The following is a 25078-nucleotide window of genomic DNA, read 5'->3' on the forward strand; positions in this document are numbered from 1 at the left end:
CCAAGAACAAATCTAAGTCATGCTGAGTCGAATGCCAAAGAATACAAGTGAGTTTTGAGGAGGGTTTTGGAGATGGGCAGCGAGGAGCCTTGCAGAATGTTCAGTGGGAGGTCATTCCAGAGAGAGGGACCAGCAACAGAAAAGGCTCGATCCCCTCTGAGCCTCAGTTTAGTTCTTGGTACTTCTAATAACGTCTGGTCCGCAAACCTGAGGCGCCGGGCAGGTGTGTAGGGGCGGATGAGCTCAGAGAGGTAAGGTGGCGCGAGATTATTCAGAGATTTGAAAACAAAGAGGAGGATCTTGAAAATAACTAAAATGAATGGGGAGCCAGTGAAGGGATGCCAGAGTAGGAGTTATGTGCTCCCTCTTACGAGTACCAGTCAAGAGGCGAGCAGCGGCATTCTGGACCAGCTGAAGGCGCTTAATGGAGGACTGGGTGACTCCAAAGTAAAAGGCATTGCAGTAATCGAGCCGGGATGTGACAAAGGCATGAATTACGGTCTCAAAGTGTTCATAAGAGAGGAGAGGTTTTATTTTGGCCAACTATCTAAGGTGAAAGTGGCTGGATTTAACAACGGCACCAATTTGCCGATCAAGTTTGAAATCACTGTCCAGTTTAAGGCCCGAGGTTTGAGACTGTTGACATAAGATAAGGAGACAGGGGGCCCAAGTCTACAGGATGGAATGTACAAGGGCCACTGGGACCAAACAATATCACCTCTGTGTTCTTTTCGTTGAAATTCAAGAAATTTTGTGCCATCCAGGTTTTGATTTCTTCCAGACAGGATAGAAGTGGCCTTAAGTAAAAAAAATTACTGACACCACTCCCTATGATCAGTACAATTCTACACTCCTACTAACTACCCTGGCAGTACGAAACACAGTTTAGCAAATAAATGCATCATTAATAGTCTCAATCAAACAAGCTTTAAATACGCATTGTGATTTTTTATTTTATATTTTATTTTTATTTTGAGGCAAAGGGGTCCTCCTTAAGTTGTGCAAATAGTCACACTGGAGACGGAGTGTGATTAATATGTTTAAAGGGTAATCAAAAAACACAAAATTGATCCACATTTGAATGGCAACTGGTAACTACTCAAGTCATTGAATAAACAATTCTGTTTGGCTACTTCATCTGGGTTTATTGTGCAGTGTGCAGAGTGACTATAACCTCTTGATAGATTTGTTCATGATACAAGTCATTGGAAAACAATCGTGTATAGCAAAGCAAAAAAACAAAACAAAAAAACATAGACGTTAAGACATATAACATTGACATCAGGTGATAATAAACTGAAAGACGTGTAACCATCTGCTGCCACTTATAGGGAAGCACAAGACTGGCCTACTGTTTATTTTCAAACTTCCAGCACATTTGGCAGTCATGAAGCGTGAACCGGCAATCTAAGTGGTCCACAAACAATCCAAGAGTGAGAAACATTTTGATTTCCTATATAAAACAAGTATAAGTGAAGCAATTGTTATTCTGCAAGACGAATAACTGCACGTGTATGGATGTTGTAGTCAGACTACTTCAGCAGTTGAGCACATTTAAGTGGGGTATCAACTGTCCACTGGCCTGGAAGAGTGGGACGACACTGCCCCCCAGTGGCCAAAATACACGCGCAAGGATTCGCCACATGAAAATAACCACGGGGATGCTAGTACGGCGCACTTGCATTCAGTTGGTTGAGTGAACCATTAGCCCTGTGATTTTGGAACTGGGGAAAAAGACTAACTGGCACAATGACATGGGAGAAATATTCAGAGAAAACATCTCATATTTCTTTTGCAGAGTGCACACACACACACACACACAAAAGGTATTTAAAAAAAACACAAAAGGAAAAAGATCCTCCCCATACCTTTTGAACAACTAAGTGTGAAATTCCCATACAATATTAATGTTTACTCTTCAGCGAAGTCAGGTTTGCTGGCAAGTTAGCCATCTACAGGTAGTACCCAACCCGTGTACCAACAACAAGGAATGTGATCTGCAAATCAGAGGTTTGATGACACTATGCCATTCACTAGTGAACTGTTCTATTGGTTCATCATTATTCAATAGGCTGCACTGGATCGAATGATATGAGACGATGGCGCCAGCAATAAAAAAATATGCTCCTCAAGCCTGCCGCACGGTTTATTTCTGTCAGAATAAACCTCAAAAGTCATGTTTTAAAAACTCATGTGAAACTCATTAATCATCCACCATTCTCATGACCGTACAAGCGTGCTGCTGTGCCTTTTGAAGACATCACATCCCCATTGTCCCTTTTGCCACTTTCCTCTTCCAGATTCTTCTTCTCCATACTTCAGTTATCCAGAAGGGAGCGTTGTAAAGCCTCCTGGATCATTGTGTGCTCGTCTGTAGAGTAATCCTGCGCACAGCACGATGACGCATGTTATTTGGATTGGAGTCGACACGATCATCGGCACAGTGAAAGCAACGACTTACAACAAAGGTATCATATGAAAAAGTGTGTCTAATCTTCAGGTGCTGGAAGAAGTCGGTACTTCGGTAGTTTGGGTCCCCCCACGGCATGGAGGCACAGATGGGGCAAACCTGGACGGACGCGAATGATAAATCACGTTTCAGCTGTGCCGAAGTTGCACTTGGTGCGGCGGCGCGAAAAGGACTTCTCACCACTTGCCGTGCATCGCGGGCATGCTGGGTAGTGCAGTGCTCAACCAGGCCATCTTGATCGAGGTTCTGGCAGTTGCAGTAAGGGCAGGTAAAAGTGTAACGATTTGGCACTGGACTGTAAAGACACAAACAACTCATTCGTTCCACAGTTTCCTTTTTTTTTGTAGTTTTGATCAAAGTAACAGCACTGAGACCAACACCACAAGATGAAAGAATTTCAGTGGTCTTAGAGATAAGGTTATTTTTTTTCCTATTGCTTTGCATTGCGAGCATCATTCCATGGATATCTATTGACTGTTAATTTTTTTTTTTTCGCTCCAACAAATAGGGAGCCGGAAAAACGTCCGAATGTAGGTCATTTTATTTTAAAATATGATGGTTAACCTTAAATAAGAGGTTACCACAATTATGAAAAATTCACGCTAACTGGTCATTTTAAGGCGTGAATAAGTGTCTTTTTAATAAACGTGTGCTAAATAAAGAACATTGATTTTTTAAATGTAATTACACTAAGAAATTTATATTGATTAAAGATAAAAAATAAACAATTATCAAGAAGAAAAATAATACCTTTCAAACTGTCCAAGACTGCAAAATAGTTCGTACTCCATATTTACTCTTAGATGTTTGTAGTTTACATTACATATAAAGGTACTGTACGGCAGTGTTTTTCAAACGCTGTGCCGCGGCACACCAGATATTGTCAGGTGTGCCGTGGGAAATAATACAATATGTATGCCTGTGCGGTCGATGGCCTGGAAGAGTCCATACCGGAAGGGAGCAGCAGCAGCTAGGAAATTGCCTTATGCTTCAGGAGAAGCGAAGTCTCCGACGCGAGGCAATACAAGAAAGGCATCTTTCATTTCGATTTACATTTACCGGATATTCAACGGCACCAATGTTCCCCATAAGCTGCGCAACTGCGCATGCATGGGTCGCACACTCTCAGCCCACAAGAAAACCTATCCGGCGCAGTGAATGCACTGCGAATGAATTAGAATGCAACTTTTTTTTCTGTATCAATTTGCTGTGTAATTCATTGAGTGACCGGTGCCCAGCCAATCACACGATACGATGCAATTACGCTATGCAGCCAATCAGGGCATTGACAGTACTTGCGTGTGTTCTCTGCCCCATAACAATAACAGTGCGGCGACGATACGTGACGCTTATGAAAATGCTTTATCATGGCGAAACGACCGGTCGGCGAACATGATACGTCGACTCCCCAAACCAAAATAAGAAGGAACTGCGGTTCTTTTAAGTTGGAATGGCTGTCGGAGTATGCGCAAATAGAATAACAAGCAGTGAAACCGGGTGAGATATTTTCTTTTTCGAGTGAGAAAGTTCTGCTCTGCAAAACATGCAGCAAGGCTTAAGCTGTTAGCAAATTTTCCGATGGAAAACTATGGACTAAATGGAAGCTGGACTACCTCAAGCGACAAATTCATCAGAAAATTCATTTGAATGGTGTTGGAATTGTACAAAGACTGAAGATGGGAAAAGGGATTGGTACAATATTGCGGGAGAGCTCAAACGACCGGGAGAAAAAGAACCGGCTGTCACAGGGAAAAAAAAAATCTGACCCTGAGAAAGTTGAAGTTCTAATTGACAATATTGTACATGCCATTAAAATGAATGCAACAAATATTGGATTGATGTTGATTTGATTCCTATTCAATGTGTTATAATATTGCGTTAATTTTCAATGTTTAAAAAAAACCGCTTATAGTAACAATATCAAACTTAATTGTTAACATGAACTTTTTTCACATTTTCAGTTAGTGGTGTGCCGCAGGATTTTTCCAATGAAAGAAATGCGCCTTGGCTCGAAAAAGATTGAAAAACACCGGTGTACGGTATATTTTTATGAAATACAATATTATAGTGTGGCGGGCCGATGGTCCAGTTGTTTGAGCGTTGACCTCAGAGTGTAGAGGTACAGGGCTGGATTCCGGCTTCGGCCTCCCTGTGTGGAGTTTGCACATTCTCCCCGTGACTACGCGAGTTTTCTGCAGGTACTCCGGTTTCCTCCCACATTCCAAAAACATGGACAGCAAGTTAATGGAACACTCTAAATTGTCCCTAAGTGTGAGTGCACATGGTTGTTTGTCTCTGTGTGCCCTGCGATTGGCTGGCAACCGGATTAGGGTGTCCCCCTGCCTACTGCCTGAAAACAGCTGGGATAGGTTCAAGCACCACCAAAGACCATTGTGAGGATAAAGCTGATCATAAAAATCGATGGATGGAATATTCTAGTGATTTTTTTTCTTTTATCTTTGGCTATGGGCAGTCGAATGCATCAGTGAGAGTCATCGGTGCCATCAAGAAGCATAACAACACGGCATTTTTTTTGTACGTCCTGTTCAAAAAGGCTTGTCTGCCTTTGTCACAAACCTTCAGCATTTGCCAGATGGCGGTATCGAAACTTTAATTTGTCTTAGAATTGCTATATGGCTCTACGTATCGTTAATCCCCCCCCCCCCCCTCTGCTGAAAAGCCATTCTAAATGATCGAATTTACGACAGACTGCAAAAGACACCGCAAGTGGTATTTGAAACAGGACTGTTGTGTTATTTCTTGACCTGATGATAGCAGGCTGGCTCTGGGCAGTGGTCCGAACTCCTTCTTCAATGTACTCCTGGTATTTCGGACAAGCACCCGTGTGGAGTCTCATCTGAGAAAGGCCGACCTAAAGAGGAAGACAGAGCAACACTTGATTCTTGCATCATATGGTTACCGCATTCTTTACCCCCCTCCCCACCTCATCTACACAGAAGTCGTACATGTAAAAAAAAAAAAAAAAAAAAAAAAAAAGCAACTTGTGGGTCGCAGACAGCTAGAAAACTTTTACAGTTGCACTTGTCTGCATTTCCATTTAAAAAGACAAACTATTGATGTTGCTAAGAAGAGATGAGGAGATCAGTGATAAGTGTTGGTGTGGTCATATTTTATTCAAGTGTGATATTTGATTTGACTGAAATTACTTTTTGTGGATGCAGTTGTCATGGTCATTCTAAGTTTCTAAGGGACTCTGGAAAGTACTTGCAACATGAAGGTGTGTAGGTTTGTGTCTTTTTTGCTCTTAACTTACAGTCAGTTACAAAATCTGTTCCACCGTGCACCATAAGGATTCTGAGGAAAACATTGTGACTCCACTATCCCTTCATGATTCAAAAACAGAAGCGCTTCAAATCATGCAGAAACGGCACAAATTATGATTCGGTTACTATTTTGGTCTGCAACATGTCACAACCTACCGAGAAACATGGATAGTTATTTTCTCCGAGTCAAAGCAGCTGTTTGCAAATATCCTATATGGATTAAAAGCAAAGATAATTAAGATTAAGATATACTTTATTTGTCCCGCAATGGGGAAATTACAATCAGAATTCAGAAAGGAAAAACGCTGGGGAGGGAGAGGGAAAAAAAATCACGAGGCAACTAAACATAGAGCCTTGTATTTCAATTAAAATGAAACCAACTGGAATGAATTTTCATTTGGGTTACATTCTTCTAGACACGTCAACTTTTATAGATTGATAGGATGCCTACATTTAGGTATTTGTGGTTAATAACATTTAGTGCATCAAGAGACAGTTAAGCACACAGTCTCCGTTGCTAAAATGCTGAGCGGGTCGTGAGCACCTTTGTGAGTGGGAGCGAGCTCGATGTAGTAGTCCTTGATAAAGATTATAGAGCTAGTTAAGTTGGATGGTCGTTAAGGTTGCAAAGCACACATCCAGACTACATAATTGTTTAATTCATACAGTAAGGATTTAACCTGTCACGCGTACTGACTTTATTGTGTAGTCTGTGAGACGGACACAGACTTGGAACGCCTTCACTGTATGAACCGGTAGGAGCAAGGCTGTTTTTATTTTCTTACTTCAAAACAGAGGCGCCACTGTCCACGGCACACTAGTAAGGCCAAATTTAAAGTCTTAATTCAAACAAAGCATACCTGCGCTCCACACCCTTTGCATGCTGCCACAGATGATTGGATCAGGGCTTCGAGCTCCACAGCTTTAGTACAATGGCCGAGCGCAGCCCGGCACACGGCACATGCGGGTTTCTGTGGACGCAAACATTTTTGCAAACAGCTCTGGCAGAACCTGGAGAGAAGGGAAAGAAAGTAGCGTAGTAGCAGTACTGCAGGGCATCTCTGACGTAAACAGAAGCATTGTGGGTAATTCAGTGTCATGTCTTGGTTCGGGTTAGCAACAGTCTAATAGTTTGGGCGCATTTCAAAATACATAATATGATGAAAACCTCCCGTTCAAGGCAGCACAGTGCTATAAGATATCCTTTATTTGTCCCACACTGGGGAAATTTACAGCCTCCAGCAGCAAGAATGTAGGTAGAAAGAAGAAAAAAAACAACAAACACCATTCAATTAAGTGCAATATAAACACAAAATGGATAAATAATAGACAAGCATCTAAAAAGGAAGCAAGTTTTGCTGATGCACAGCAGCAATCGTGTTTTGATGCTAACGTAATACAAACACAAGTTGCCGTGTGTGTTTTATGAAACACAATGTCCTGTTCCAGATTGTAGCGTCTCCTCTGAATTACGGAGGCATTAGTCAGAGGTAATCAGAGCACTCGGAACATGCCATATTTGCCACAAGACCTCAACACATTTAACTAGTTGGTCAGAATGTATGCATTTCTAGTGCTGCATACAACAAAGCTGATGCAGAAAAGTGGTTAAGATCGAATGACTGTCTGTGTCTTATGTGTTGTATTATTTTGACTTCAAGATGGTGCCGTGAGAGTGGCTGCCTTTACAGCAGCTCCTATATTTTGTTCTTCTCCTTCTTCCTTTCATCACTTTTCTGCTGTGAATTGGAATTTTTCCATTGCGAGACTAATAAAGTTTTCAGAGATCTTATCTTATTTTATCTTAAAGATAGAATTACTGTACATTCCTCCTCATCTTTAAGGGTTTTTTTTCCCAGGTGCATACCACATTTTGGTTGTGTAGCTCAATTTACCCCCTCTTCAGAGGACAACTTTTTTTTTATTGTGGTATAGATACATACGAAATAAGTTTAAAGAAACTCTAAAATAATAATTGATAATAATTCATAATAAGAAGAATAATGTGACAAGTAATGACAAGAACAGGTAGGGTGAGAAGGAATCCAAATCAAACTATGTTGGGCACTTTAAATTTCTTCTTTTCCCGTGCATATGTTATTCTCTGCGGGTTATGTGTGGATGGTGGTGTTTGTGATGTATTTAATAATGTCTGTACTTTATTTTTGAGATCATAGATCTGCAGTGAGGTAAAAGCCACGTAATTGCGGAGACAGGTTTGTGGGTGAGTGTGGACCAAGTTTTGTTAAAACAGAGAAGCAGCCATCTATTCTGTTGATATGTCATCGTTTAACAGGTTTTTCCAGTGGGTAACGTGAAGCCGATTTCTTGTTTTCCATTTTAGAGGGATTGTTTTCTTGGTGATAGCCAGTGAGGTGAACAATGTAGTTTTGGTGTCGTGGTTAAATCACACGATTGATATACAGCATCTCTAAAGGTGCAAAGCTAAGAGGATAGGGTATTTCAAGTATTTTTTTCATTATTTATAGATAGTTGTATAATATTAGTGCAACTGTGCATGGTGTTTTTGGTTCCATTTTAAAATGCACGAAACAGTCCCAGCCACAAATTTTAAAGCCACAGTATTGTCTACAATTTAAGGCGCTCCCTCATTCGTAAACATGTCAAGAATGCTGGTACAAGCTGCAAAGTTGAATCAAAGTCACCATCTTAATTATTCATATTATTAATTTGTATATACCTAATCATAGTCATTAAAGAGCAGCTGTTTGCCTAAGGCGATATGCCTCGATTTACATATGACCAGATTAGTTGAATCGCAACTACTGTTGGTGATTAGTGGACTAGCAAAATAATCGTTTGTGGCAGCCCTACTGCAAAAGCTGCACCAATCCGCCAGTCAATCTCGTGCTATATCCTGCCCTCAACTATGGATAAGGCCACATGAACTCCTCCACTCGGGCCAAGATCTCAAGCCAATCATAACTCATTATCTGCAAAAAGCAGAAATGCACTTACAAGGCCACCAAAATGGATTGGCTCAATATCTTGGCCGTGGCTAGAAATTCTCACGATAAAGGTGATAAAAACGGCAAAATTCAACCATCACAGAAACCGAATCTGACATTCTGGCGGCAATGGGAACCAGACTCTGTACGGGGACCGAAAAGACCGTATCAGTGGGTTCGGTACTCTGTGCTCCTGAAGCACCCATCAGAGAACTCCCAAGGGACATGGTTATTGCCTTCTACAAGCCCACAAAACACATGTAGACTGTTTGGGAAAACTCCCATGCACTATCGAAGACAATGCCAAGGGTGTAGTGCTGGTCCACTGTTCCACAGCCAGATAATGCTTCACACCTCAATCTGAAAAATGACTTTCCGATGGACCATTCTCTCCAGCACCCTTGTATAGATCTTACCAGGAAGGCTGAGGAGTTTGAACCCCCTAAAGTTGGAACACACCATCTGGTCATCCCTTTTAAAAAGGGCTGCCACCCAGAGGGCTTTTGCCACAGAGAAGCTTTTGAACCACCTTGGAAACTTCAACCGCAGAGATAGGATAGCCCATATCAGAGCCCCCAGACTGTGCTTCCTCAAAAGAAGGCATGTATATTCTCCCCAAAGACTCACGATGCCCTGAGTCAAGGTCAGCAGCACCCAATCTCCCTCGCCTGTGACCTATTTGCCATGGGTGATGCCGCCAAGGGCACAAACGACCCCCAGACAATTTGGCTCCTAGGACCATCGGAACACACAAAACCCCTCCACCATGACAAGGTGACGGCTCAGGGAAGACAGCTTGTGATTATCAAGAAAACCATGGAAAATAGCTAGATATCAGATTTGAAATTAAATTCCTCTAATGTAGCTATTTTGTCATCATCATTGTATTTGTCAAAACAAATTGCTACTTCCAGTGTTGTCATTTCTGTCGAAACCATGTAAATATGGCTCTTTGAGTGTAAAATAGGTGACCCAAGTCTCAGAAGAGTATGCCCTGACAGTTTTATGATGATGAAGTGATACTGATGAGGATACCAAAGGCACTTTATTATGATCCAATGCTTTGGACTAAAATTAAACATTTGAGGACCTGTTTCCTTTGTGTACACTGACAAGTAACGTTTCATAGTATGTAGTGCCAGTCAAATTACAACTATAGTGCAATACAAAACAATCGTATGTGGCACAGACTTGTAGTCTTTTGAAGGGCTTGACGTCGTCTACACAGGTTCAAAAAAGACTACAAATCCCATGTGAGGTCTGTTGGATGTAAACAAAGCTGCTACTGAGCAAACAAGCAGCGATTTTGCTAAATTACCAAAACGGCATAACACACAAACAATGGACATAAGTTGACGTGTTCTAACTTTAGTCCAAAGAAAGGTTCGAAAGACATGGCATGAAATTAGCTGCATCCTTCATTGTTTACACCGTCGGGTGGATAGGCGTGGGTATAAAAAAAAACGAACACGAAAGAAAAACGATCCACAGTCACGCACGTCCGTACTGTGCACAAAGGCCTTGAAAGAGGTATCAAAGGTTCCATAAAAGTGTGGCCAAGCCGAGTCGATGCGTATTAGGTCAAATCGGTTTCCTACCTAAGTCGACGCAATGCTAACGGCAGACGATGTCAAAGCGAATTGCTGTCAAGTGGGGACAATCGTACTTACGTGTGGCCGCATTGTGTTGTGACAGGACTGTCGAATATCTCCAGGCAAACAGGACAAAGAAACTCGGACATGTCGCTGTTCGCGTCAGAGACATTTTTCTTGTGCTGCGCAGAGCTGAAGGCTCCGAGCATCGCCATTTCTTTTCTCTCCAGTGTTCGGTTGACACCAAACACGTGATCCCGTATATTCGCTCCTGGGCTCGGGTGGAGCCAACTGCCTTCGTCATTAATTGCAATTGAATTAGGTTTTATATATTGGATAGTTATGTATACATCCACCCCTTTTCTGAACCGCTCGTCCTCATATTAGATTATGATTCTATTCAAGATATCGCCAGATTTTTTTGATCGATTGCCTTTGTTATAGGTCTTGTATACCGTATTACAGTTCGACAATGCTATTCAATATATAAAATGACTAATTTCAAATTAGAAAATTAATTTGTATGAATCAATTTGTTTTCCACCTTTACTTTATTGTGTATCTGTAACAGCAATAGTCATATATCAATGTTTGACATATGTCAAATGTTTAATTTAAATGAAGAATACTATAGTGTGGACCAGTGGTTAGCGCGTTGGCCTCACAGTGCAGAGGTACCGGGTTTGATTCCAGCTCTGACCTCCCTGTGTGGAGTTTGCATGTTCTCCCCGGGCCTGCGTGGGTTTTCTCTGGGACCTCTGGTTTCTGCCCACATTCCAAAAACATGCATGGCAGGCTGATTGAACACTAAATTGTCCTTAGGTGTAGAGAGAATAGAGAGAGGTCGGTGTGAGTGTGAGCGCGGATGGTTGTTCGTCTCTGTGTGCCCTGCGATTGGCTGACAACCAGTTCAGGGTGTCCCCCACCTACTGTCCGAAGATGGCTGGGATAGGCTCCAGCGCCCACCGCGACCCTTGTGAGGATAAAGCGGAATGGAAAATGAATGGATACTATTGTAGAAACAAGTTGACTAAATAATTGCCACTAAATATCCTTTTTTTTTCAATGTTTGCAACCCTGTTCATACAAAAAAAATGACACGAACAAACTTCATCAGTAAATACAATACAATACAATACAATACATTCTAATGGCATATCTCTAACTTGAGTGTTGGCCAGGGTAGTTGCGACATCAGTAAAGGAGCAAAGGAACATTTCCGATGACCGAGCAAAAGGACATTTAGGCTTGAACGCTGGATCGCCTGTGCGTGTGTTGTAGCCAATGGCAGGTTTTGAATGAATATGGATTACCGTTTACCGATTACCGATTGTTACCGCTCATGCGAATGGAGTGAGTGAAGTGCATAATCAATCCCAAGGTGTCATCCTTGATCAAATATGAGGGCATTACACTTTTCTGTTGTAAAAACAAAACAAACAAAAAAACTTTTGAGGTCAGAAAAGTCCGACTTGCCACATTCTTCGAATGCAACAGTATTTTTTGTCTCTGCTGTAGCTCTGCTCATTGACATGCCTAGATAGTGTCCATGTTGGCAGGGGCGATGTTGCCAGTTAAATTCAATTAAAAATGGGTATTGACAATTAAAAAAAAATTCTATTGTATTTTATTCTATTCTAGTATGTGCGGTGATATACAAACAAATATATCTAAAGAAAGTTATAAGAATAAAAGGGCATGTCACGTCACTTTTGGATGTTTTTGAACAACAACAAAAATAACAATAACAATAAAAACAACAACAATAATATTAAATACAAAAAAATAATACCTAGACAATGCAATTTCTAATGAAATTGCATGTGAATACTGAAATGCTGAAGCTGAACTGATATGTGGAATTAATTGTGGAATTCTGTCAAATTATTTGGTTAATTGAACTTCCCAAAAACGTGATTGTGGGTGTAGATGATGCTAGATGATGATTCATGTGTGCCCTGCGATTGTCTGACAACCAGATCATGGTGTACCCCGCCTTCAGGCCGGAGGTAGCTGGGATAGGCCTGAGCACGCTCGCGACCCTTGTCATAATTTATCGTTTAGAATAATGGATGGCTGCATATTGCATGAAACAGAGTGACATGGAATACATTAATTACATGTTAAAAAGGGAGGAGAGAATCATGCAAAGAGTACATCTTAAATTTAGGAATACTAACATGGAAAATGTCTAATTTTAGGCAAGTGGGAATTTATATGTGGAAAAAATGTCATTGGGATGGTTTGAATCGGACAAGCAACGTTGATGTTAAACGGATTTATGCAGGTGTACGTGCACACCAATTCCATCGAGAGCGGGACAGACATGAGTGGCAATTGTGACATCGATCTAAAATGGAAGTGGAGATGAACATTTCATTTAGAACGTTGGCTCAAGTTTGTTGGTCTATGTGTGTGGAGTGCTTCAGCATGAGTTGTAACTGATAACAGCGCTTATATGAACGTTGACCCTGTTACCACTAATGGGATTAAAGCGACTGAATGTAATAATTTTCATCGTGGATTTGTTTTTAAATGTGGAAATTATTTTAATTTTGAAACATTTCCAAGGTGATTTCAATGTGCCGATTTTCTTTACTTTGGAACGGTATTCACATCGAACTTTTTTCATGAATCTACGGAAGAGGATTTGGGCCAATGAAGAATATAAAAACAAAGGTTGGCATTATCTCACTTTTATCTCAGAATTCAGATTTTATTCTCACAATTCTGACTTTAGTTTCAGAAGTCTGACTTTAAAGTCAGAATTCAGTTTTTAATCGCAGAATTCTGACTTTAAAGACAGACTTCCGACTTTAATCTCATGGGAATCTCTCATTGGGAGTGAATGGAGATTTTTAATATAGTATTGTGGGAAATGTGGGATTTTTGGGGGGAATTAGAAAAATAACAGCCTAGACTAGTTTGACGTCAGAATGTTTTGAAACGGCTGAGAAATGTTGAAGTCGTCGGGAAATATGCAATAGGAAAACATGATTCACACACTGAGTAAGTGCTTTCCTATTCTCTCCGAGTTTTCCTTCTCTCCTCTCCCTCCTACCGTCTGAACAGTACGTGCTATGTGACGTTGTTCAGTGGTACGCATGCGTACTGAGATGATGGGAATTTCCAACAGTTGAGCAGGTTTCGCTGGCTTCGGCTAGCACTTGCCAAAGGTAAGCTCGGCTGTTGGTGGTCTCTTTTGTAATGAAATGTTGCACGCGTCAACTGTGGTCGAATGGAGTTTGATCATACAAGTGCTGACATTAGGCTATTCCTTTCGTGACTGTAAACAAAAACGCTATTTATTTGGAGTTGAAGATTACCCTAGTAGCTAGCGCTAAGCGACTACGGTAAAATGGGCGTTCACTGATTTTGCTCCTTTTTTGTGGGGGGCTTGCCACACTTTACGTGGTCCTTTCGGGTTCGATATAAATGTATGATGGCGTGCAGGACATTTAATCTTAATATGACACGGTGGCAGAATGGATGTAGCAAATGGTATGGATTGCTGAGGCGCTGTACGCTAACTCTCTCGCTATTTCACGTCAGTTCATGTTTCGTCGGTTCGGTGTATCGGCGTGTGGACTGTAATAACCAGAATTCCAAACCTTTGGACGATTGCATTGTATTATGCAAACATAGATTGCATCTAAACAACTCCTGCCAAAGACATACTGGTGTTGGCTTTAACGGCTGAGAATTATTTACAATCGTTACAAATAGCATTCCACTGGTGCAAGACGAATGAAGGCCAAATATGCCGATTTTTCCACTACCAAACTTCAAATGACCATGTAGCCCGATATGTTCACAGGAAACATATTGGGAAGAAGAATCATGTTATTGGTCACGCAGTTCTGTTAAGCCGTTATCCCCGAAGACATCTTCTGGGAGACAGCAGTGCATGCTTCCAAGTTACCACTCACTTTTGAATGAACATGAATATCTTAGTATGTATTTTTTCCCAATTGCTTATCTAAACACTTATCACAACAGTCCATAAAAATTGGAATTTTCACGTTGTGTGTGTGTGTGTGTGTCACTGAAATGTTGCCCTGTGTCATTACAGCTTGGTGCAGGTTCGGGCCATTGACACCATTGGGACTCTTGACTTGATGCGTCCCAGTGACCTTGGATCATTGCACAAGCAGCACAAACAGATTGACAACAATGTTTCTTTAACGGACAGTAAAACAAAAGCCCATTCTGACCTAATCTAAAACAACATTGGCCTGTGTGCCAAGCCAGGCTTTGAGCCACGATTAAAGATGGTCGTAAGAATGCATCCTTGCAGCCTGCAGCTGAGCTACAGCAATTGAAAGCACCATCTCTTGAGTAGAGGATCTGCTGCGGAGTCTTGTTTCTTTTCTACTTCCCCCACCACGTGATCAACACTGAGTGTGAGCTGCTGCACACAGTGAGTTTTGATTGACCAACATGATGCTTCTATGTGACATCCTTGTGCAGATTATGAAAAGGGAGTGATGCACTCTCAAAAAAGCGAACCGGCTGACTGTTAGTCTGCTGTATATAATGGATGCAAAGTTAAAAGAAGACCTGTTCCGGAGATATGTGGGGGCACTCGAGAGGCGCCTTCAAGATGGAGGGGAAAAATATGGAATGGCAAACTTGCATGAAGGGGACAACGGGAGGAACAAGGACAGCGAGGCCCTACTTTCTACAGCCACGGCGCTCCTCGGGGCCTACCAGCCAGATCCAGGACAGCGTTTCCGCATGGTGCGCTTTTATGAAGTGGTTGAGGGTTCCCTTCGCTGCCAAAGAGGAGGAAACCTCAGAAGCCTGGAGAGAGCTTTCCACACTCTGGAAACCATATGCACCAATCTATTACTTTTCCCCTGGAAGAAAGAGTTCAGATGTATTAAGGTAATTCATAATGGTATCATGTAATTTTAAATGAACATCGGTAACTGATTTCTAGAGTTGTCACAATGAACTAATTCACTGATGATCAAATTAACCATGAATGAACTTGATAGAAATTGTTTGCAGCTATTGTTTATCTTTAAACTGTCCAAACTATCTTATTTTAGCCACTCAGCATTTAATGGTCTCTGATTTCTGTAGACCTTCATGAAAGCAGACTCATTATCTTTGGTGTTTGGTCACATTAATTTGCAAATGTCTGCTTCTGCTTTGGAAAACAATGATCAACATTTTTTCTATTTTCTGACATGTTGTGGAACTAATCTGTAATTGATTCAAAACCAATTTATGGGAAAAATAATCAGTCAGTTTAATCTATTATGAAAATAACCATTATTTGCAACCATAGTATGTAACTTGTAATTGACATGGAGTTACCGGAAGTGTAGATCAAACTACAAGCAGGAACCTTCCGCATGATTCAGTAACCAAGAATCAGCTCTCTGATGTAAAAACGTTGGTGAGTACACCACCGATCCCTCTCGTGTGCTATTGGGTCAGTTATATTCATTAAGCACTACCAAATAAATAACAATAGTCAGTCGTGGTTATAAAAATATTTTGCTATAAATTTCAGTGCAAAAAAAGTTTGGGCCTGATTAATTGTTTGAACACACAATAGAATCATTGATTCTAAAAATATTGAAATGCCCACGGCAATTGTAACTCACGGAATCTCCCTTTTTATTCTCTTTCTCCCTCTGTCAGACTTTCACCGGCCCCTATGTGTACCATCTGAAGTCCACCATTTCTGATGCCGAGCTTAGATCTCTGATGCGCACGATCGGCTACACTTGTGACCACGACTCGCAGTTTTATTTCCAGGAGCATCTGGGAGGCTCGGCTCATCTCCGGCAGTTGGCTTTTGAGCTCTTTCTAGCCCAGGCGGAGTGTCGTCTTCTGGGAGAGGTCGTGGCCCTGGCCCGCGGTTCGGCTTCGGAGTTGGAGGCCCTGGAACTCCGCAGGGGCTGCAGGGACGACGCAGCTGGCTGCGCCGAGGCGCTCCGCAGACGCGACAGCCTCGGAGCGGATATGGCTCGACTGTCTGTGCAGCCTCTAGATATCGAGAGGCCTCACACTCACCACCTGAGGCGAGGTAGCCGACCGTCAAAGTCGGTTGACGTGACAGATGGGGCAGGTCACTGGCACGCAGCGGCGAGCAAACCGATCCTGAAAGCCTCATTGAGTTTGAGGAAAGAGCCTTTATTCGTGGACGCCGAGGAGGATATGAAGGATGAGATCATCAGGCCCAATACCTCGGTATCTCTATTCTCCGTGGCGGCACCTCCTTCCTACAGCCCCATTGTCGATTTCTTCCCCACACAGTTGCCTCCCCCGGCCGATGCGTACACATCCTACCACCTTTCCTCGCTGGATGAGATTGACTTGTACACAGAGAGGGGCGTGGGCGGCACCAGCGGGAGGCAGACCCCCTCACGGCCTCCTTCCAGAGAGCCGAGAGACGCGCGAGACGGGTGGCTGCTCAAATCTCATGGCAGCGTGAAGTGTCAGAGCTGTGGACTGGGCTACTCCACGATGGCTTCCTGCCAGAGGTGCGACATGATGCTATGCTCTGCGTGTCACGACGTCGAGCCCTCCCCGTGCTGCAGCCTGCAGGACTACCACCCGAAATCCACACGGCCGATCGACGGCTACGTTCCTGTCAAGGAGAAGCTCTCCGTCTACTCGAACACGCACTCCCACTCGCATCTGCACCCCCACCCCTTGGCACTGACCCACTCACACACTCACTCTCACCCTCACCCCCACGTGGTGGACAAACCTTTGTTGTCCACCAAGCTGTTTCCAAGCAAGTCCGTTGCTTTGACAACGCCAAAAGGCAGCAACGAGCGCATAAGCATGGGAGGGTCGCGATGCGGCTTTTGCAACAAGCCGGGCGCATCCCACACCTGCGTCAACTGCTCCAAGGTATCATGTGACTCATGCATGGGCTTGTATGGCAACGACATGTGTACGCGGAAGAATCCCCAGCACATGTTTGTGCCCAACCATCAGCTCAATTTCAAATCCGGCACCATATCACACGTGGTGTACCGATGATCCAGAGAGAGCGAGGGTTTTACTTCTCCACGTTGTGTCCGAACCTTTCAAGAGCAGTATCGCTCTGCATTGTTGTTTATGCGCCGCTGCTCGCAGACTGAGAGTGTTTTTGGACTCCCAAGTAGTACATTTTCCCTCACTGGTGGTCGGGCCACATTGTCTGATTTCAGTTCTGGCCTTTTACCTACTATGTACTACTACAACAATTACCGTATTTTCCGCACGAAAAGACACACTGGATTATGAGGCGCACCTTCAATGAATGGCTCTTTTGTAATTTTTTTTGAATACATTAGACGCTTCGCGTTAAAAGGCGCAATCTACAATGCCTCCACTAGATGGTGCTACGCTAGTTCCATTCAACTCGAGAGGTGTCCGTTCAACTTGAGAGGCGTTAGTGACCGCCTCTGAAAAATGTAAATTAACTATTGCTGTACTTAAATGAAACTACGAAAATTGAAAATAATTCATCAAAACAGAAAACGAGCGAGGAAATCACAAAATAAATTCTGTAGGGGGGGATATAGAATCCCCCCCCCCCTATAGAATTTATTTTGTGATTTCTTGATTTTCTTCGCGGTTTCATTGAAGTAAGAATTAATTTACGTTTTTCGGAGGCGGCCATGAACGCCTCTCAAGTGGAACGGAAGAAGGCACAGAGACGGACAAAGACATACAATACCTGTATTTGCTGAAACTGTGAAACCTGTCTGGATTTAAAAAAACAAAAATAAAACCACAACCACAGCTAACTTTTTCTTCAACAAACTAACTTTTTCTGGTCAACTCGAGCCGTTCATGACCGCCTCCGTAAAACGCACTGGCATTTCCTTTATTGTAGCTCCAAGAGTACAATCAGATAAGATAAGAAAACCTTTAATCGTCTCACAATGGAGAAATTCCCACTTTACAGCAGCAAAGTTCTGAGAGGAATAAGTAGAAGAACAAAATAAATAGGAGCTGCTGGAAAGGCAGCCACTCTCGCGGCGCCATCTTGAAGTCAAAATAACACAAGATGTCAGTTATTTATTCCTTTGTTGTGTATTCACAAATGATGAAATCACAATATAAATTCTGTAGGAGGGGGGGCTATAGAATTTCTTTTGTGATATCCTTGCTTGCTTTTCAGTTTTAATGTATTATTTTCAATATTTGTAGTTTCATTGAAGGAATCGTTAGTTTACCTTTTTTGGAGGCGGTCTTGAACGCCTCTCGAGTCGGAACGGAAGAAGGAACGGAGACAAAGACGTACCTGTATTTGTTGAGACTGTTGAAAAAAAAAGAAAACCACAGCTCTCCTTTTTTTCGGAGCTGCAACACAAACTTATTTAATAAAGCAGCGACACAGTTCACTGAACCAACAGCAAATTATAACATTGGAAGCATGTCTCCAGGAAGGAGCGAGCCATCTTGGAGTCGATTGGAGTATTACCGTAATGACCATAATGACCATACAAAAGGCGCACCGGATTTTAAGGAGCTCGGTGAGCTTTTAAGAAAATTGAAGACTTTTTGGTGTGGAAAATACATTTTGCCTTGCTACCTGCTCTTGACTAGTCATGTGATAATGTAGTGCTGACCCAATTTCTCCAACTTTATCCCCTAAAAGGAAAATCTGGAGTTAAAAAGTTAAACCTACTTGTAAGCTAAGAAAAAAAAATCAAATATTATATATCTATATATGAGAGAGTATATTGTGTGTGTATATGTGTCTGCTGAAACGACCTGATCTTGCAGCATGCAGAAAAATGACTTTTTTTTATTCCTGAAAAATACTGAGAAAAGCTACACTGGAAATTAGTAAAATAAAAGAATATATATTTTTGAATCTTGATTCTGTAGAATAATGTAGATTAAAAAAAAACTTCCATTAAGGCAAGGTAGGAAGTACTGTATCTCAAAAGGACTTATTGAGACAATGATCGATGCCATATTCTATTTATAGTCATGCCTTGTAAATGACCCTTGCCACGTCCCTCAATGGTTTCTAGTGGGCTGATGTTTTGATGCTGCTGTTGACTTGAGAGTTTGACATTGTGAAATGTTGACTCCTTTCTTGTGAAGACCTCGTTTGCATGTGTGCGTGTGTGTGCAAGTGTGTTTGTGTTTGCGCGCGCACGCGTATGCTTTGAGCCCATTCAAGCCGCGTTTAAAATCTCAGAACCTCTATGGTTCAGGATGCCGCAGCAGCCGCGCCGGTGCCAGATCAGAGGTTTCCTGTCAAGTCTCAGGTGGAGTCACAGCAGGTGTCTGGGCCACAAATCAAATGCATGCAGATTTTCTTCAAGCATATATGAAACATGTTGTTTTAGAGTATCTAATGTGAAAGTGTTCTGTCCTGCTTTTTGTCTACCTCAAAGCACTCCAGCCAGTGTGACTTTCCAGACTTCTAACCTCCTGAAATGTTGTGTTTCCCCACATATCCCAAACAATCCACCCAATAAGAGATCATTGAAAAAACAGTTAATTTTTTTTCCATTCCGATCCAACAATGTTGTTGGCACTTTCCCGGTCACAGTCGAAAAAGTGCATGTGAACAAACACCTGTAATTGTAATGCAATACAGTGTAATGCAACTGCAGAGGCTTTGTGATGCTTCAGGAGTCACGCGGTTGAAAGTTTTTAGAGCGGGGTTCGATGGATGTTAGTGTATCTATTATAGTTCAGAACATTGTGAACTTGAGAACAAACCACCACTGATGCCGTGATAAGTTAAGTGTGACTAAAAGCGTTCAGTGCATGCTTTTTTGTTTTTGTTTTGTTTTTTCATTGTAATGACTTGGAGGGCATGAAGGCTCTTATCAAATCCAAATCTGAAGAGATCATCACTTGTTTACTTTTAAAAGAGGGAATATGTAACCATGTATTTTTCCCCCTTCCTGGAAATCTGTATAACTGATATGCCATCGACTAACACTACATATTATCCTTCACTTAATTGCTTCTGCTCGACACTGGAAAAAATGTTACTTGAGGGGGGGGGGGCATTCGGGTTTGTTTACAGTTAATGTAAAGGAAACTTCAGAGTGACGTCTTTCTCTTCATGTGGAGTCTTCGTCACTGAGAGGCCGCAGTTTGATATGCTGCTGAGATGACAACATATACCCATACAAATGTGAAATATAGTTTTTGTATAAGTGGATTAAACCTGCCTGACTTGTCACCCACCCGTGTCCCTCGTCCAGATAAAATAGTCCACATTATTAACATCTGAATAGGAATCTAAGCACATTGTAGCTGGTTGTGAGCTCCTGCTTGTCATTGCAAGTGTGCGAAATTTTATTGGTATGGTTTGTGCTCAGAAGCATCAGCTTGGGTTTGCTCTCGCACGAGACGATTCCAATGAACTGATTTCCTTCCACAAGACCAATTGGTCATACATTGAGAGTTAAGTTTGCACATTTAATGCAGTGCTTTCAGTGTTTAATGCAGTTTATGTGTTTATTGTGGCACCTCAAATTGGCCATTATGTTCTGTTAAGTTGGTCAACTCTCATTGTCTTAAATTCATGTCTGCCATTTCCCTAAAGTAATTTCTGCCTTTTCTGTACTTCAACGGGACCTCCCACATGTGTATCGGCACAATGTTTCTGAAAAGGCTGTCAATGGGTGTTGACGTTACCGAGAAGTCAGGTGTGATTTATGAAGTCTTTGTTTACCGAAATACCATTGTTTGATTTTAGGGAATGTTTGATTGAACACACTTTGTTTTTGACTACTTGCTTAAAAAAACAAAACAAAAAAAACGTTTTATGTTGCTCTGCCTCTCCTGGGGTCTTTTGAAATTAATTTGAGAACAAATCTCCAGTTATCGTCAAGTGGGGCAAACTTGTTCACACTGTCTCTAGTCATCTTAGATGTGCAATCATTTGTTTCTTTTTTTTTTTAAATAATCTTTACATCTTCAAACGCGTGTACACACACACACATTTAGTCGTCCAACTCTTGTCATTGTGAGTCATACCAGCAGCAGACGTGACTTTTAAAAGTTTTGCAAACGTGATATTGCCAAAAGAAGAACAAACGATAAGAGGATCAAATCCTGCGGTCAGCCCTGGATGTCTTGCATTTGTTCCATTCAGTAAATGAAATGGTTTTGCTAAAGTATGGACATGTCTGAAGAATTTAACCTTTTTCACAGAGAACCAACCTAAGCGCCCTGATTCTGAACAGCAAGACTGACCACTTAGGTCTCTCAAGGGCTAAACAGTTTTCAGGGCTGGATGTTTTGAAAAGATCTTTTATCACAAGATGGGAATTGCTGATAATGGACAAGATCTTTGTTGTTTTGCGGCGTGGAACATTGCATTGGGCTTTCTGAACGCTGTTGGTTGGAGGTCCACACTCCCTTTACCTCTGTGTGTGGTTGACTTAGTGGTTGAATAGCTGCAAGACAAATGTGATCTAGCACTCATAACCCCCCCCCCCCTTCTTCCATCCACTTTGGCGCTGGAGACCATTGCACCAGGTCTGGGTAAAGGTGATCGACATTCTATGATCAGTGTGTGGCCTGGCTTGGGGATGGAAAGGGAAAATAGCCAAAATTGTTAACCGGTGAAAAGATATATGTAAATGACAAAAAAAAATGTAAATGATATTTTACAAATTAATTTAAGCAATAAAACCCTGGGAAAATGTTACTTGTTTCTGTTTTTCTTAGCTTGAATGAAATGTATGCAGAGAAACTGTTTTATTTAATTCACTCATTTTAGATTTTGCCACTTAAGTTTTGAGAATACACGGGGCGATTATTTAGCATGACTGTACTTTTTCTTTGACACCACCAGATGGCGCTATGTACTCAAGACTCAGACACCCTGAAACGCAGCAGGCCTACAACATACTGTATTGTACTTATTTTGACGTGTGCCCGAACATGTTCACAAATATTTGGATGTCAACAATAGCAGTAGTGAAATCTTTTAAAAGCCACTCAACTCTATCAAACAATTATTACATGTTTGAGTAAACCCATTCTAGTAAATACAGTCAAACACAAGGTCATCTGTAGATTGGACAGACATCTCACTGCATTAACATCCATCTATCCATCCATTTTCTGAACCGCTTTCACAGGGGGGGCCGATCCCACCCGTCTTCTTCAACCAATCGCAGGGCACACAGAGACGACTGACCATCTGCGCTCACACTCACAGCTAGGGACAATTTAGACCGTTCCATTATCCCGCCATGCATGTTTTTGTAATGTGGAAAAAAACCAGAGTACCTGGAGGCACGGTCTTTGAACATGCAAACTCCACACAGGAAAGCTGGAGCAGGAATCCAACCCCGCACCTCTGCACTGCGAGGTGGACGCGCTAACCAGTCGACCACTGTGCCACTTATTGCATAAACAATTTGAATGAATTAAGAGTCCATGCGTCAATGAGCAAAATTGCTTACTGAAGTGATTCCTCATTGACTGTGTGATAGATTTGCACAGCAGGTCTCTACCACAAGATGTTCATTTTGAAATTGGCAGCTGCTCAGGATAAACACGTAGATGCTTGTTTTAAGATCACGGTGTCCAAGCAAGTTAGATGCATGAAGTTACCACTCATAAACCGTAAATATACATGATATACCAAAAACTAGGTCACGAGCTGAACCCTTGTCTGCCGCCAACAGAATATTCACATCTGCCAGGTCAGCTTTTATATATATATATATATATATATATATATATATATATATATATATATATATATATATATATTTATTTTACAAATTTACTATGAGGGTCCTTATAAAAAGATAATGTTGGTGGACATGCATCATGGTAAAACATGTAAATACTTACCACACACACACACACACACTACAATGTTCGTTGGGGCCTGATGCAGCTATAATTATCTGGAAGGAGGGACTCAAACGAGATGAACATAAGAATGACTGATGCACTGATGGAAATGCTGCGTGAGTGCCAGTATGAATGCCCTGCATCATCCTCTCCTCAGGGTCGAGTTGCAACTGTGCTGACAAACAGCTCGGAGGGAGGCTGAGACGTCCAACGGAAGGGGACAAAAATACTGTACAGCTGGAAAGGGATATAATAACTGGTTGCACATTACTTGGACTTTTAATGAACAGACTACCTCAACCATCATATTCTCATTCAGCCACAGTGCAGATTTTTTTTTTATAAATGAGGAATTCCACAAATGATAATGAAAAAACATCCGTGTCATGTGGTGTGGTGTACTGTGAAATCATCAATCAAGAGTCTTAACAAACACCTCACCATCATAATTATGTTTGTGAGGTTCTTTCATCGAACCTGTTTATGTTTATTTTGTGAGTATGGTATGAAAAAATAGGGCATGCAATGTTTACAGAATGTCACACATTGGTTGTAGGCTTATGAATACAGGGGACTTTCATGCACAGTATCGATGAATGGATAAGACATGCATTCGCAAAGCAAGTCCCTTTCTCTCTTGATTGTTGTTACTCACCTGCTCTCTCACGCTCTCTCCTCTTCCTCCTCTCCAAGTGCCGAGCTAAGTCGTGGCCAGGCCCACCCCTTGTCAATCACTGCGATTGACTGGCAACCAGTTTAGGGTGTACTGCGCCAACTGACCGAAGACAGCTGGGTTGGAATCAAGCACGCCTGCGACTCGCATGAAAATAAGCCGATTAGAAAAAGGATGGATGCATGATTGCAATTTTATGACATTGAGCGATGTGAAGCTTAAGCGTCCCAGTCATTTAGTTTCCATGCAGTAGAAAGTATTTGGTATGGCTGGCTCCTACGTTCTTTTGAAGCGAAATAAGACCATGTCCAAGCTATATTAACAAAATACGACTAACTTTATTCCTGTGCAAGTACTGATATGCCCCCGAGACTGCTCATTGCTTCAAGTCTGAAGCGACAGAGTTCAGAAAGTAGTTAAACATGTGATTGTACCTTCTTGCTGGCCTCTTTTTTTTATGTCATCTTCCGATCTTGTACATGGGCAGGAAGCGGAATTGAAATGTTTTCTCCTCAAAGGCGCAACAACTGGCGGGCCCACATTGTTAAAGTCTGTACTGTAACTGTCGTAGACGTGGACTCGCACAATTTCCATGGAAATGAAGCCATCATGTATCTATTTGCATATTTAGCTTAACGACTCATTGCGGACAGATATAGTTTGACTATAGCGTGACCTCGCTTTGAACCTACCTTTGTAGGTTTAGTAGACCATAGTATGACCTCGACTTGAACTGCCTTAGCGACGGAAAATAATGTTAACACCTTTTGCAGACATCGACCAGACAACGCTGTCCACGCATCTCTTAGCTGGCCTGCGGTTTCACACCTACAGTCTTGTTCCAACCAGAAGCAAAAGTCCTGCAAGCAACTATGGCATTCGTAAATGTCAGTATACCCTTAGGTCCTTCGAAACAAAAAAACCCTACGTTACGCGTTTTACAATTTTGGAAATGATGTATGTTGTGTTGTACAAAAATTTTTTTTTCAAACACTCAAAATGTTCAGAGGCATCTGTGTTATCCATACATATATAGTTTTTATTAGTTCTTTGGGATTTTTTATTCTTTATTTTTTGCAAAAGGGAAAAAAAAATGTGTCTGGAGGTCCCAACCAAGCCCTACTAACAATCCCGACCGGACGTGTTCACGTAAAATGCATTGGTTTGAAGCCTCCTGCAAAAAGGCAAACTCATTTGCGATCCTAAAAGTTGCACAATTGGAATGACCTCAACCCAACAATGTGGCATGCATACGTCTGTCCAAGCGAAAACAAAGCGAT

The 25078-nt window shown here is 41.9% G+C and overlaps 3 protein-coding genes and 1 long non-coding RNA gene across 5 annotated transcripts in view; 3 read left to right on the plus strand and 1 right to left on the minus strand.

Annotated features, from left to right (window-relative positions):
- The window catches only part of LOC127594953 (uncharacterized), a 352607-nt gene that overhangs the window by 190962 nt on the left and 136567 nt on the right, over positions 1–25078 (plus strand). The gene's annotated exons all lie outside the window — the stretch shown is intronic.
- rnf114 (ring finger protein 114) lies at positions 1120–10597 on the minus strand. The gene is made up of 6 exons (XM_052056848.1): positions 10394–10597; positions 6615–6765; positions 5236–5342; positions 2651–2765; positions 2462–2569; positions 1120–2384 (listed from the first exon to the last, which is right to left on the minus strand). The coding sequence occupies exons 1-6, from the start codon at positions 10528–10530 to the stop codon at positions 2319–2321; spliced, it is 684 nt and encodes a 227-aa protein (XP_051912808.1). The 5' UTR covers positions 10531–10597; the 3' UTR covers positions 1120–2318.
- LOC127595406 (uncharacterized) lies at positions 3780–4558 on the plus strand. The gene is made up of 2 exons (XR_007961264.1): positions 3780–3967; positions 4432–4558. It is a non-coding gene; the product is annotated as an uncharacterized LOC127595406 (long non-coding RNA).
- On the plus strand, positions 13356–21883 carry spata2 (spermatogenesis associated 2). Its single transcript, XM_052056567.1, has 3 exons — positions 13356–13491; positions 14388–15202; positions 15971–21883. Exons 2-3 carry the CDS (start codon positions 14852–14854, stop codon positions 17321–17323), a joined length of 1704 nt encoding a protein of 567 aa, XP_051912527.1. The 5' UTR covers positions 13356–13491; positions 14388–14851; the 3' UTR covers positions 17324–21883.

This window comes from Hippocampus zosterae, chromosome 2, assembly GCF_025434085.1.
Source record: "Hippocampus zosterae strain Florida chromosome 2, ASM2543408v3, whole genome shotgun sequence".
Taxonomy (NCBI): Eukaryota; Metazoa; Chordata; class Actinopteri; order Syngnathiformes; family Syngnathidae; genus Hippocampus; species Hippocampus zosterae.

Excerpts from the sequence above, each read along its gene's own strand:
- rnf114 (XM_052056848.1), bottom strand. The coding sequence starts at position 10,530 with ATGGCGATGCTCGGAGCCTTCAGCTCTGCGCAGCACAAGAAAAATGTC. Across the intron at positions 6,766-10,393 it reads ACAACACAATGCGGCCACAC|GTTCTGCCAGAGCTGTTTGC; the intron begins GTAAGTACGATT and ends CCTTCTCTCCAG. Across the intron at positions 2,570-2,650 it reads CCCGCGATGCACGGCAAGTG|GTTTGCCCCATCTGTGCCTC; the intron begins GTGAGAAGTCCT and ends GCGTCCGTCCAG.
- spata2 (XM_052056567.1), top strand. The coding sequence starts at position 14,852 with ATGGATGCAAAGTTAAAAGAAGACCTGTTCCGGAGATATGTGGGGGCA. Across the intron at positions 15,203-15,970 it reads AAGAGTTCAGATGTATTAAG|ACTTTCACCGGCCCCTATGT; the intron begins GTAATTCATAAT and ends TCCCTCTGTCAG.